The sequence below is a fragment of the Hypomesus transpacificus genome, chromosome 10 (assembly GCF_021917145.1).
Source record: "Hypomesus transpacificus isolate Combined female chromosome 10, fHypTra1, whole genome shotgun sequence".
NCBI classification, from domain to species: Eukaryota; Metazoa; Chordata; class Actinopteri; order Osmeriformes; family Osmeridae; genus Hypomesus; species Hypomesus transpacificus.
This window is the reverse complement of record NC_061069.1, coordinates 2,008,433-2,023,605: the sequence shown is the minus strand read 5'-3', so window position 1 is coordinate 2,023,605 and position 15,173 is coordinate 2,008,433. Positions and strand designations below refer to the sequence as shown.

General features: G+C 50.1%; 1 protein-coding gene across 4 annotated transcripts in view; it reads right to left on the bottom strand.

The window, feature by feature from the left end:
- agap3 (ArfGAP with GTPase domain, ankyrin repeat and PH domain 3) overlaps window positions 1–15,173 on the bottom strand; it is a 103,599-nt gene that overhangs the window by 17,882 nt on the left and 70,544 nt on the right. For all 4 annotated transcript variants that reach the window (XM_047027604.1, XM_047027605.1, XM_047027606.1 and 1 more), the window contains 4 exons: window positions 14,879–14,983; window positions 12,574–12,745; window positions 6,695–6,859; window positions 841–1,002 (listed from right to left, as the gene is read on the bottom strand). In XM_047027604.1, coding sequence (XP_046883560.1) covers window positions 841–1,002; window positions 6,695–6,859; window positions 12,574–12,745; window positions 14,879–14,983 — 604 coding nt within the window. The remainder of the gene's footprint in view (window positions 1–840; window positions 1,003–6,694; window positions 6,860–12,573; window positions 12,746–14,878; window positions 14,984–15,173) is intronic.

Below are 15,173 nucleotides of genomic sequence, written 5' to 3'. Positions count from 1 at the left end.
CCACGCAGTGACACATGCTGGGAACCACGTCTGAAGGCTAGGTATTCTAGACAATTCCCTGAAGTCAGGGTACTCTCAATTATCCAAGGAGCTATCTGTAGGGACTAATGTCCACTAACGATCCCTTCAGGACGCTGTGACTGTTCACCCCATAGTCCCTAATGTCCACCATCAGTCACTCAACAGCCCCGGCCCATTACAACAGCAGGGTGGTTGTGATAGTCCCAGTCCTGGACCATTAACATCTATTTAATGGTATGCAAGTGAAAGCAAGATTACAGAGGAAACATGGGCCAAAGTAATATTGGGAATATCCATTTGATCTAAAATACTCACATTGTGTGTTTAACGGAAGCGGCCGACAGATTCACTCAAAGTCCAAGAGACGCTGTCAGAGCCTCACGCTGAAAGTGTAATGATTATAAATACCACACCTCGTCACCAAACGCCTGTGCCAATGTTGTTAAGATGCGGCCTATTAATCATGTTGATTGATTGATCCCTGCGCCGGTGACATCGGTTTGATGGCCTCTGAGAAGCCACTCTGTGTTTTCACAATGCCATCCAATTAAAGCGCTCCATTCATCATCGGGCCTACAGAATCGCTCTTAATTGGTCAGAGGGTTGAATGGCCCTCCCCTGCTGAGACGAAGGGATCACAGCTTCTTTGGCTCACACGACGTCACCGTCGGGGAAAAAACGCAGGTAGGCTGACCACAAATACACCAAACTCTACTCGAGGACAGCCACTTGGGTGCAAAGCACTGATGTGATTGGGTGGAGAGAGAGAGGGTTGTTACATGGCAACAGCGTTGTCTCTCGCTCCAGTTGGTGTCTCACCTTCGTTGCCCGTGGACGGCCCGTCCGGCTTCGTGATGCCTGTGCTCTTTTTCCGCCTGTGTTTCTTGCGGTTGGCGTGGGGCGAAGGAGGCGGTTCCAGCTTGGGGCTGGTGGCGCTGCACACCCCGGCACTGCCTGTGGACGCGTCGCCCGTCCCATTGGCTGGATGACAGACAGACACATGCAGGCAGACAGACGGGTAGACACATGCATTCTGTGAGCATGGAGGGAAAACTCACCCAATCCACTAGTACGCCAATAACTAGATAAAACATCATCTTAAAAGTAACGTTGAACAAATGATGTATATTGAATGCACAGGGGATCCAAATCATAAAATGCAGAGTCCCAAATCATGAAAACACAGGATAGAAACTCCCTTTAGTATCAATATAAATACATCACCAAGACGTCCACAGGATGATAACGGATGCACACAGAGTAACACATTGGATTGAGAAAATGTGTGTGAAGGTGCGTGTGTGTTTGGGGGGGGGGGGGGGGGGGGGGGCAGGCGGGAGGGGGGAGGTCACTCAGGTAGGGATGACTTGAGACAGTGGGTGAGGAACAGGCACACGGTGCGCTCAGCTAACAAATGGTTGGTTAGGCTAGCCCCCGGCCAGCCTCTCCGTAGGCCGCCGTCGAGTGACAGGGGGCTAAGAGGCCGCTTGGTTTCCCCGTAAGTGATTTTACAAACGTGATAATAACCTGCGCCACTGTCGAGCCACCGAGGGAGGAGACGGAGGGGACGGACGGAGGATGGAAGGTTTGTCAGCTTGCCATCCTTCTGCCTTCCTGACATTTGACATCACTTTTCCCCCCCATCGTTCTTTTTTTCCCTTCTCCTTCGCCCTCCCCCCCCGCGGATGCCATTACGGATCCGGGAGAAACGAGGGCCGGGGGGAGGCCGGGGGGCCCGGAGGATGGAGGGATGGAGGGAAGGGAGGATGGGAGGGCCAGTGGATGGGGGCCCCCATATCGCTCTCCACGTCCCACCCCGTGTGGAGCTGCCAGCTCCCTCCATTGTCTCCCATCAAAAGCTCATTGTAGTGTGGCAAACTCCATTCGTGTCCCCGTGCGGCGTGCCGGCCCCAGGGGCGCAGAGCCCGGACAAGGGGGCTCAGGGATTATTGCTGTTGTCGTCGCCAGTCGCGCATTCCATAATGTGGTAGCTGTGCCATTAGCGAGTGTACGACATTAGGCCTAATTTGGTCATTACCTTTTCGGGAGATGGGGCTGTCGAGGATGAGTGGGACAAACCCAGTGGGAAGCTGAGGATGTTCAAGTGGAGGGAGACTAGAGATCCTTAAAGAGCCCCGGGCTGGCTGCTTTAAGCGTGGGCGAGAATATACTGCAGGAGCCGACGTGATAGGCTGGAATTGTTTTCACCGACACAGACACACACATTAAGAACTAGACTGTTGAGCTTTGATGCGTGTCTCGGTTGACTGAACCGGTACACCTATAGGAATAGCATTATGGGGGTTGGAGGATATTCCCGTCTATATCTACTGGTTAAAGGTTGATTGGTTAAGATGGGAAGAACACATGATTTGAGTTTCGTTAGCTCGAGTAATTAATGACATTTGAATGATATCACATCCCACCAGGCATGAAGGAAAGGCACTGTGACGTCGAAAACAAAATAGGATTATTGACGGGCCGGATCGATAAAGCTAAAGCGAGTCTAGGGCTGGCTAACATGGCTAAGGCTGCCGCTCAATGGGAGGTGTGGGGGGGGGGGGGGGGAGGGAGGGGAGGGAGGGAGGGGAGGGAGGGGCGGGGCGCAGGCCACCGACGCACATGTAGAACCCGGCGTGTCGACGGCGTCTGTTTCAATTTCCCTGCCTTGCCCTACAACAGCCCCCCAGAGACAAGTCATTAGCTGGCGCAGACAGCTGGGGGCACAGGGGTCCGACGTAACCCCCCCCCCCCCCCCCCCCCGCCGCATCTGTCCCAGCCGGGCCCCGCTCCTTATGGCGGAGGGTTTCTGAGAGACGACTGCCGACAGCTCCCGGAACGGACGTCCACCGTTAGTTTAATGTCGCTTGAGGTGAAAGGGGAGAGGGCTTCCCCCTGCCTGAAGGCTTCATACACACGTCTAATTATCCCTTTCTGCCCTCGGTGTTGTGGAAAAATGATCCCCTGGGGTCTACGATCACTTCAACACGGTGCCTCGACCAGCCCTTTGTCTGTGGCACAAACATAGCTCTTTCTAAGTAATACCGCCTTGGAAAACGACACAAAGGGACTCGATTCAAAGTGGTAAAATCATTGGTTGCAGCCAGTCCTAAATATTAATGAGTAACAACATCCGACCCAAACCTACTGATACTCGATGACATAAACACCAGCTTCTCTGGAATGTTCTTCCCTTCTCCAGACCCCCTATATTCAGGGTTGGGTTACAGGAGTCACAGTTAAAAGGCTCAGATCTGGTCTCGAGCTAGTCTCTCAGACGGAGGTCTGCGAGGGGAGCCCAGAGTTCAATATGTCGTTATTAACCTACGCTTACCGCCGTCTGAGGCCCTCTGGGAGCGTGTGGAACGAGGGGGTCTCCCTCTCCCTCTCCCTCTCTCTCTCTCCCTCTCTCTCTCGGCTGAGTACAGCCTCTCCTGGGCACCAGGCTAGGTATCGGGCTAACCTGTGATTACAGAGCATTACACTCCCGTCGTGCAAATGACAGTTCAAACCTGCTTCATGATGAAGACTGTGGGCGAGACAAAGAGGGGGTTGCCACCGGTAACAGCTTCTTGGCCCTGCCGTCGGCTCCATGAGAACGAATGAGAACCGGAGAGGGAGATAAGAGAGGGGGAGAGAAAAAGGGGGCGAGAGAAAAGAGGGGGAGAGATTTCTTTTCCGCCGTAATTCAAGGAGCTCCGGGTGCGGAGCACTGTGATTTGGCCGGGCCCCTTGACACGGCAGCACTGTCCTCAATCAAAAGCAACGGCTGCAATTAATGGCAAAAATTAGAAACAATCACCGCCTCCCCCTTATTATCCTCAATTAGACTGCACTAATCAAGGCCTGATCGCACTCCGCTGCTCTCACCAAACTAAATGTCAAACTTCATTATGGCCCGCCGCGGAAATCAAACTCCTCACACGCTCTCCACTCACGGCAGGAGGGCAGAGAAGGCTCCAGAAAATGCGACTCGGAGCCTGAGGGGGAAGGCTATCTGTGTGCTCGACTACCTTACTCCAAAGCCAACACCAGCCAGCCCACGCGGAAACACGTTTAACACACACAAGGCCAGCAAAGAACCAGGGAGATGACAGCTAGGAGGCACGTACGCAGTTAATGACGTACGCTGCGACAAAACCTTCATCTGGGAGGTCATTCTCTGACTGTCGTGTACCTACAGTCATTTGTGGGCATGTCACATTGCGTTTCACTTCCTTGTTTTTAATGCAGGAGTAAAGATTGAAACTTGCCAAGGAGAGCTAGGCAGCTTAACAAGCAGGAGAGGCCCAAGATTAAGAAAAGGGTGTCTTATGAATGCGAGCAATAGACAAAATGGGCCCGCGATTTAATCAAAAAAGCTGCGTTCAATATTCAAGAGATGTAGCTCTCCAGCTTCTGTCTTATTTCAGGAGGTTTACAAATGAGAACATCCTTTAAATAATATGGAGATGGTTACCTGGCTAAGACACATTCGTTCTTGAGGATATCATCAATCTGCTGGGGTTCTTTTTTTGCGTCTCTGAATCGCATTTTATGTTAGCATGCAACCTTCACCAAGGATAATGGAGTGATTGGGCTTGGTTGAAGTCTATTCAAATGGCAAAACATGAGCTTCTGTCATGGTGGCCCACCCTCTATTGATTACAGGAGGCCCCATTAGGAAGCAAGATAAGAGCTCACATTTCAATCAGGTATTATGCTACCTGATTCACTAGTCACACCACATCACAGCGCGAATAACCAGATTCTCCACTACATCTTTCCGGAGCCTCCATTTGTATGGAGGTAATGCAAATGGCAAAGATACTCAAATGAAACATTCCAAAGAGTTCTTCTTGTTTCATTTCTATGTGCTTTCTAGTGTTGTAGCGTTTTGGGCATTTTCACATAGTTGTTTATGAGATTGCCACAACAAAGAACTGGTGATATATCTATCACTGGGCAGACAGTTCTATAATATTGTCCTCAGCTCATTTTAGCTCATTTGTGGTTACCTTAAAGAGAAGCATGAAAATAATTGAAAGAAATGAAATTGTTTAACTGTGGTCTGGATGATGGTTAATGAGCTATGATCAAATGAAGTTTACCAAAGAAGGACATGGATTTTTGTTGTTGTAGCTGCACCATAACCAGCTCCTCCTGTCTGTCTGTCTGTCTGTCTGTCTGTCTGTCTGTCTGTCTGTCTGTCTGTCTGTCTGTCTGTCTGTCTGTCTGTCTGTCTGTCTGTCTGTCTGCCTGTCTGTCTGTCTGTCTGTCTGTCTGCCTGTCTGGCTGTCTGTCTGTCTGGCTGTCTGGCTGTCTGGCTGTCTGTCTGAGCATCAGGGTGCAGCTTCACTTAGTAACTTAAACCTGATTCTCTCCAACACTGGGCACACTGTTTATCCATGTGTGGGCTTGAAAAAGCTGACACACACTCCAAATATAAACATCCAGGTGACAGCACACAATAGCATATACCACATGAAACACATACACAAGCTCACACGCACACACACACACACACACTAACACCCCTCGATCTCTCTCTTTCTCACACACACGCTCATTTATTTGAGGACCCCACGAATCTAAGTAATTCTGCTTTGGGCGTGCTACTGATGGGAGCGAGGGGTAGGGGGTGATGGAAATGCCTGCGTCCAGGCAGAATTGATCGTTTGGCAGTTCCAAATGAGAGACGTGCTTGTCTGCCGAACCACGAGGGCCGTGCCGTTGGACTCCAGCAGCGCTCGTAAAGAGCGCTCTTTAAACTGCCGGGGCCCCTGGGAACCCACTGGAGGGGGGGGGGAGACGCCGGCGCGCTAATGAGAACTACCAGAGTGCAAACATGCATGGAAATGACTGTTATTCTGTTGATGTGCATTTAAGTGCTTTTTTACTGCCAACCACAAAGAGAGGGAAATAACTGGTGATGAATGGTGCCCTCGAAAAGCATTCATTTTCCTATTCGGGAAGAGAGTGCGAGATGGACAGAGAAAGAGAGATAGATGGAGAGAGGAGTTAAAAAGAGAGAGAGAGAGAGGGAGCAAGAGAGAGATAAGTTAAAGGGAAATAAGGAGAGATGAGTTAAAGAGAGAGAGAGGAGTTAAAGAGAGAGAGAAAAAAGAGAGACTTCCAAGAGAAAGAGAGCGAGTGAAAAAGCAGACATGCACGGCAAATGTATTATTTTACTTCAGTCAAGAGCGCTGACAAGGCGCAGTGTGATGGGGAGGGAGGGAGGGGGGGGGGGGTGTTTGAAGCTAGCGAAGGAGAGCGTGGATGGCAAAATGACCCCCCCCCCTTCTCCATCTCCCAGCCTTGTCCTCAAGCCTCAGTCAGACAACAGTAGATGAAAAGGTCAGGGCCATCAGCCACCCTGATTACCTCATTATGAAAATGAGCTTTGCTCAAGCCCACCAACTGTAGAAGAACAAGACAACGGTCTGTACAACACTGCTGCCCCCCCCTCTACGGAGGGCTCAGCTCTTCTAATGTTAACTACACCACCTCAAGCTGCAGCCTGTCACCTCCACTATATCAACTCAATCTGGCTACGCCAGGGTGGAGAGATGTTTCAAAGGGAGGGGAAAAGTTTGGGAGGAAGCGACACTGAGAAGAAAATTAAAAAAAAGAGGAGAGGAGATGAGAGGACGCAGGAGAAGAGGGGGGACGGGGTTTGTAGAGGACGGCTCACCGGTCCCGGAGCCGGCGTTGATGGAGGCCTCGTTCCACTGGTCGGCGCTGGACACGGAGAAGGAGCGCTGGTGCATGCCGTCCTTACTACCCCCGAAGCCAGCCAGGCCGCCCCCCACTGACACCCCCGACTGGAGAGACGTGCTGCTGCTGGAGTGAGGGGCACCTGGGGGAGACAGACATGGAGAGAGAGAGAGAGAGAGAGAGGGAGAGGGAGAGGGAGAGGGAGAGGGAGAGGGAGAGGGAGAGGGAGAGGGAGAGGGAGAGGGAGAAAGAAAAGAGAAAAGAAAATACATTTTAAAATTAAGTCATGCATCATCAGCTTCTGCACCTTCCTAGACTTACACGTTGCACAGGCACAAGCAGGTTGAGAGAAACCCATGTGACACCATTGCATGGGCAGTGAGGGATTTAAACATGATTCAACTAAGATAGCTGAACAGTAGCAGGACAATGAATAAACCAAGTAGCCATATTCCGAAGCTCTATTCTTGGTATCCCGCTACATGTTTGGGCTAATGGTGGTATAGTTGTACAATGTTCCTTCCACCCTAGAGAGCTCATCTCTGTGATACATGTGCAGAACACCACACACACACACACACAAACACACACACACACACACACACATCTCCTCTCCCTCTGTCTCTGCCTCTAATTAGCCCTTAATTAACAAGATACACTCGGAACGCTAATTATCTCGCCTCATCCCTCTGACTGCCACATCCATCTCTCCCGGCGTCAGCGGGCGCTCTCTCCCCGACTTCCAATCAGGCGAGCCACGGACGCCCGGTTCTCTTTACTAATTCATGGGCTAGGCTGCACCGTGTGGGGTCCTTCCCTCCTGCTCCCGTCTCGCCATACAGCGTCACCAAACGACTCCCCAGTTACAGCTACAACTCTGCTCCGAGGAGACGACAACACCTTCAAAAAGTCAATATTGCCTCACCAGAAAGAAATTAGCTGGATATTTGACATTTTGGTATTTCATGTTGTTATCATTCTATCTAAATATATGTATTTTCTTTTGTCTTAAATCAAGGATTTCAAGAATGAGAGAAGTAGCTACAGTACATCACTTCTGGGAGTGGAACACTATTTATGAGGCATTATTGAGCAGCTTTAAAAGAGAACCATTTACTATCTGTATGTTCTCCCAGATACGACCGTAGATAGCTAATAATTTATCAGGCATCCAACACAATTTCATTCGCTCAGAGAGAAAAAAACAAAAAAATCTGACAGGTTAAAAGCCAAAGATTTTGTTTTGGTAAAAGAAATAAAAACCTTGATTTAGATCATTGTAAGATACAATGATGTATTTAAGACTGATTAACACCATACATCAAGGCCTTTTATTTCATAATTACAAACAGCCGGAGAATATCCATTTCTGATTGGGGTAACAATAACTCTGATGGTGTGCCGCATGTAAAGCAAACTAAACAGCGCAGGCCCTTGTTAGGATAATACGTCCTACTCATTTGCTGGAGTAATAAGTGTATCAAATTCACATAATCATGTCTAATTAGTATCAGTAATTATCTTGTTGGGCCCGGGAATATTAATCTTAGTGTCCCACAGGGGAGAGAGCAGAATCACAGCGCGAGCTGGGAGAGAGCGCAAGGGAACCATGCTGGGCTGTGCTGGCTAAATTAGCATGCCTAAATCAGAGCAGAGAATGGAGAGGGGGTGAGTGAAACTCCATTTAAAAAAGAGAAAAGAAAAAGAGAGCAAAGTGAGAGATAAATGATGAGAAAAGGGAACAAGATTTTAGAACTTCATAGAAAACCCGCCAAATGTTTAATGCTGCTCGGTGCAGACTATTACTGGTCGTCCATTACCTGATCCATATTTGCAACTTGATCCTAAAAACTCTCAAGTCAAACAGACTCAACCCTTTTTAAATGGTCACTTTTGTTTACTTTAACAATCAATAATACTGCAAACGTAATCGCTGAGACAAATTTTTATCTAAAATACATACTCATTTCTGAGCATTACACACTGCACTTAAATATATCTGTAATTTTCCAGGAAACAGACATGAACTTGCTATGAAGTTTGACTCTTGGCCCTCACAGATACAAAAATAATAATATAAAAAAAAACACATAAACCCTGCTTGGATTCATATTTAAAATTCAACAATCATCTCTAATTGTCAAATTCGATGCTAATGATTAATGAATTAAACATGGCTCTATCAATTAGTCCTCACAGACCACTCCTGCATAAAGGGGAGGATAATGTAATTATAGCCGTGCAATAATCAGCTTGTGGCATCAGAAGAAAGAGCAGGGCTCCTCACAGCCTGACTAACCACTCTGACTCCATGTCCGTGTACCAGAATCAGGCAGTTCCAATACTCTTGGTTTCTCATAACTGTTTACAATGTGCCGTTCACATCTGAATGTCTCTAGGTTTTCCTCAGACTGAGTGTAGCATGTCTGTGTTCATTTTTCAAGAGTCCATCTGTCCTCTATCACCTGAGGCTATCTCCAGTCTTTCATTCTCCACTAGTAATGTCGGAGAAAAAACGCTTGTAGGTGGAGGTGAAATACAGCCCCATTGGTGAGACAATCATACCCCAATTACCATCATAGCAATAATGGTCATGTCGTTAAGGAGAAAATTGCCATAGAAATGTCAAAAAAGCAAGCCTAAATTACATTTCTTGCTCAAAGTTCCCCCGGAAATACATCCGCTCCATCCTTTATGCCTGTCAATTTCCAATTCAAAGGGTGACACCCACAACTTGTCAAACAGCCCAAAACACAAACCTTGAGAGAAAAAAAACATATGCTACATCCAGGAGCATACGTGAGCTAAGTGAAGGTGTTGTATGTTTTGCGGGCACGTGTGGCCTGGGTGCTAAGTAGAGGCGATGGATTAGCATGGCGTGGAGCAGCCTAGGCCAGCCTCTCACGTCTGTGTGTGCCGCGGCGTCAGGCGGCTGATGAGCCGTGGCGATGCCTGACCCCCTCCCTGGAGTTGTTGCCATTATATACAAGTAGGGAGATAATGAAGCATTCATGCTAATGTGGGGGAAGAAGCACATATCTGACACCGGGGCCGTGTAATTCACCGGCATCACTATCGCCATCACCGCCCGTCCCTGCTACATGCATAGCCCCCCCCCCATCTCCACACACACACCTCCTAACACACACTCACACACACCACCTAACACACACTCACACACACCACCTAACACACACTCACACACACCACCTAACACACACTCACACACACCACCTAACACACACTCACACACACCACCTAACACACACTCACACACACCACCTAACACACACTCACACACACCACCTAACACACACTCACACACACCACCTAACACACACACCACCTAACACACACTCACACACGCCTAAACCCCCTCCGAGTGGTGGGAATTTGACTTACGAGCTCCGCGCACACGCGCACAGATGGACAGTGGAATCCCTCAGACGTGCCCTACACGTGGGGGTTCACGTACAGGGGGGGCTGGGCCCGGAGATATCCTCCATCCCGGTGTTTAGAGAGCTGGTGGCCCACTGGTGGTGTGCAGAGCTGAACAGGAGGCTGATTCAGACTGGCAGAGCAGTACCCCCCCCCCCCCCCCACCTCGCCTTTCTCTAAATGGATCTCTCTCACCCAGAGGATTGATTAAAACTGATGGGGCCCATTAATACTTTGATACGATGTATCTGTCGCCGGTGACACGACGGGATGCAACGTTAACGGGGGAGGGGGGGAGGGATCATATTTAAAACGGTTTCGCTCAGCAACCGACGGAAACGAATTAAACGCGGGCGCCGCGCGGCCCCCTCGCAGGACACATGCGTTCACTCATTTACTCTCTGTCTCTCGTTCTCTTCCTCCTCCCCTCCCCCCCCCCCCCCTCTCTCTCTCTCCCTCTTCCTTTCTCCCTTCGTTCGCTCCATCTCGCGTCCCCCCTGTGATTATAAAGGTCTTCACATCCAAGGAGTGAATGAATTACCAAAGGCACAGACAGGGTTTGTGATTCAGGCGCCATGAATGAAAAATTACCCCTTTGTTCCCTTCATCAATTGCATGTTTAATGAAATCAAACTCCCGATAGGATAATCAGGAGAGGGTCCTCAAACAGGATAGAGGCCTGTTTGTGATTTGTAACCTTTCTCTTCCCTAAGTGAAGATAAACGCAAATCGCTCCCGTATTGTTCCCCGACGCTACAATAGAAGGGAGGCTGAACATCTCCAGAGTGTCACAAGGTGTCCGTCACCGGGAGCGAGCCGTGCAACACCAGCGAGCAACTACAGCTGACACAGAGCAGCGCCAGGGTCGCTCCAATTAGGAAACGGACAATTCCTTTTGTCGTCGTTTTTGTTGTTGTTGTGGTCTCTCCCCCCCTCCCTCCCAAACCCCAAGCCTGGTGTGGCCTCCTTTCCATGCCTCTGTCCCCCTGCAGGTCTGATGGCTCTCCTCTAACCCGTTGAAGGTTAATTGTTACTGGGTTGGACGGAACAACCCCGTCCCCCCGTCCCCTGGTAAACGCCTGCCTCTTCAGTCCGTCTGACTAAGCCAGGTCGACCCAGAGACACGGGGCCCAGGTCCAGCCGGGAACGCCGAAACGCTCTCCCCTGACACCTCGTTACCGCCGCGCCACATGCTCCACCAATCAGCAGTGGCGGCCTGAGAGGTTGTTCCGTGGCCGATGGAGGAAACCCTGTCCCTCTGGTGATTACCGTGCTAATTAGTATTAATTACTCTTAATCCTGACCCCTGAATCCAATCACAAGCCTCGCCTCCCTGAGTCTGCCAGAGCAGTACTCTGCATGGCCACTCAGCCAGCCAATAGCTAGTCATTCAGCTGGACTGTCAGTCAGCCAACCAGTCAGCCAGTCAGTCATTCAGCTTGACTGGCAGTCAGCCAACCAACCAACAAACCAGTCAGCCAACCGTCCAGTAAACCAGTCAGACAGCCAACCAGTCATTCAGCTGGACTGTCAATCAGCCAACTAGTCATTCAGCTGGACTGTCAGCCAGCCAGCCAACCAGCCAGCCAGCCAGCCAGGGAGGCTGATAAGCATCTTTTTCTTATTTTGCCCTCGGTGTAACTGTGACATTCCAACCTTGGTTTTATCAAATGATGTAAGGTGGATCGAGATAGAGATACCCAGAATTCAGAAACCTACCAATGTACTGCATATTCAATGTTCTGGCTTGTTCTAGTAACATGCATTGTGATATTTACATTCAACCATAAGTAAAATTCCCTGTTTAGTCATTTGAGAAACAAATAGTCTGCACAAAAGCACTCATCAAGCCATCACTGCATGTATAGTATACAGCAAGACAGCTCATTTGCATGAATGAAAAATCATAAATGGGGATAATTGGCTCCTAGGGAGCAACTTTCAAAATGTTCAGTAATGTGATGATTATCAAAGGAAGATGGTATTAAACACCAACCATCAAAGGTCTTTTCGAATCGCTTTACTAATCCTCAAGAGCGTTTGTAGAACGTAGATCATCCAGTTTCAGTTAGGCCTCTTTAAGGTTTCTCTCTAGGTAAGAAAGCAAATGGTTTTTCCACTGCGGTTGACAGGAAGTTACAGTAATAAAGCGAACATCCACCTGAACAGGTGGCATCTCCTTCTACCTTGGGACGTCCCACCTTGGGGAATATCGGGAAAATCGCTAAAGCCTCTTTCTAGATGCACATGGATAAAAAACAACATCAAGCGTGAATCATGTAGTAGATGCAGCGCAGTGCTCTTTGGTGGTTGAGCGCCCCCCTCCCCTCCCCCCTCCCCCCCTCCCCCCCCCCAGCAGTCCAGAGGCTGTGTGTGTGTGTGTGTGCCCCGGTGTAGAGACGAGGGAGCAGCTCTCACCAGTGGCTCCTACGCCCAGCTGCAGGGTGCTCCGGTCCCTGGTGAGCCCGTTGGTCTTGGGGCTGGCGGTGGGGGCCACGGTGGCCACGGCCCTGGGAGGCCGCTTCCCTGGAACCTTCACCGTGGTCCGCAGCAGGTCGATCTCCTTCCCGTGTATGTTCTGCATGTAGTCCTGCAACACACACACACACACACGAGCAATGCACCGAAAGCTTTCGAAGGCACGCCATGGACAGTATATAGAGGAGTGAAACCAGCGCGTTGGACATACGTGACCAAATGACCTGCCTACGAGCGACACATTATTTGCATCCCCTAATCACCAGCCATTACACAGACAGGTCTTAAGACCCCCTGATAGCTAAAGATAGATGAAGGCGCCAGAAACCATTACACGTCACCTGTGCCCACGCCGTCGCGCACAAATACGACAATGTGCGTTTGGCTTGATGAATGCAAAATTATTATTTTTTTGGACTCTCGTTCCCTTTTCTCCTCTAATTTGGCCGTTTTATTTGGATTAGAGCGCCGGCCACCCCAAATGGGGTAAGCCAAGGTGAAAATCATTGAGCTCAGCAGAAAGTGCCGGAGGAGTGCTCTACCTCCTCCCTGCCCGGCCTCGACGGTCTTCTCGCCAGCTTCTCTCTTTTATTACCCTGCCATAAAGCACTCATTTCTTCCCAAGCCTCCTCGCTAATTACCCAGTGAGCGCACTCATTTCATTTTATTGCTGGAATTAACAGCCAGATCGAAGCGTGCAAAGCTATTAAGATGTGTGATTAAGCCACATTCAATTAGTTTCTACAAACAATTTAATTGATGTAGCAGATAGAATTAACAGAAGGTGATTGTGTGGATGGCTTGGCTGACTGTGGAATTAAAGGGATCCTCTCTCTACCTTTCTCCCTCTCCCCCCACCTCCCCCAACCCCCCCTTCTCTCTCTTCGCCCCCTCCCCTGTCTGACTCCCCCGCACTCTCCTGTCTCCTTTTCCCTGCTCTGGCGCACAAGATGGTGGGGAGCGAGTAGCTGCTAATGTAGCAGTCACTCTTTCCTGTCTCACCTCTGCCCCTCAGGTGTTTAGAACATTCTAGGAGGCAACAATTCCAGGCTGGTCTGGTGACCTGAAACAGCTCTGACCCTCCTGGAGGAACAACAGACGTCTTGCTTGTCCTACTCAATTATATACATCAGCACTGCACTGTTAGCAGCAGCGGGTGAATGAACGCGCTCAGTGTCTCGTCAACGGACAAACCTGCAAAAACCGGTCAAAACTCAACTTCTGTAGCCTACCGTACGAATAACGCCGTGACAGTGACGTCGAGTCACCGTTTGCGCCTCGAGAGAAACCTTCTGGCTTCCCACGAGGACGTGTAGCTCACGCCCTGCCAACACCGACGGGTGTACTGTCAGTGTGGCATTGAGAGCCTCACGGTGACTTCTTAAGCCAAGACACCCATGGCCAGATGAGCCTGCGCGTTTGAATGCAAGCGTAAGAGGATGAAGGGGTATAGAGGGAGAATTAGGGTGTGGGAGTAGGGGGGGGGGGGGGGGGGTCCTGAGCTGTCCGCCGGCAGCAGAGTGTTTAAGAGGCATTAGCGTCCCAGCGGGGCTGTGACAGAGATGGATGAGCCAGCCCGGTCAGGCCCTGCCGTCACGCAGCGAGCGCCATTATAAATACAAGCCGGCGCGGTGCTGGGACGGCGGCGAGGGGAGCGCAGCACAGCCGCGGCCACGTCTCCATTAACCCAGCGCCAGGGCCGGGCGCCACGGGGCGGGCAGAGATGACCACGACACCCCGCCAACACCTCCCTCTCAGTCTCATTAGCTCAGTCGCAAGCTCGCTCACTCGGATACAGTAGAAGTTACCTGGTCTGGAGCTAACTCACCTTAGATAGAAACCCTTTGCGCTGATGTCATATTATTGCTCGGACACTGTCAGGTATCTGAATCAAAAGCTCCAATTGTGGGGAAATATGTTTCTCTCCAATGACCTTCTAAAGGCAAAACAGAGCTTTTCTGCATCAGAGCTGTGTTTTCATCCACGTCATCGGTGTCAAGGTGACTACTTTGTTATAACCTACCACACACACACACACACACCAGCGTGCACACACTCACTCAGGGTCTCCAGCCCAGACGTGTGTGTGGGTGTACTCACATGTAGACTGGGGTGGTAGGTGTACTCACATGTAGACTGGGGTGGTAGGTGTACTCACATGTAGACTGGGGTGGTAGGTGTACTCACATGTAGACTGGGGTGGTAGGTGTACTCACATGTAGACTGGGGTGGTAGGTGTACTCACATGTAGACTGGGGTGGTAGGTCAGGAGGCCGTTGTCACACAGGGTGACGTATTTCTTCTTCCACTCCTTGTTCAGGGACTTGCCACTCCGCTTCAGCAGGATGCCCTGGACGAGGGAGAGAGGAGGACAACCTGAGGTGAGGACGTCATCCCCCTGGGTCGCTTGCTGGGATCTTCCTGGATCGTGGGTTTGAATCCTGCTCAGCCTAAGGAAGCTGAGTCAATGCTGCAATGCTGGATTTGGGTTGGAGTCCCACACCCCAAACAGGTTCCTCTCCTGATTACTGTACAGATGA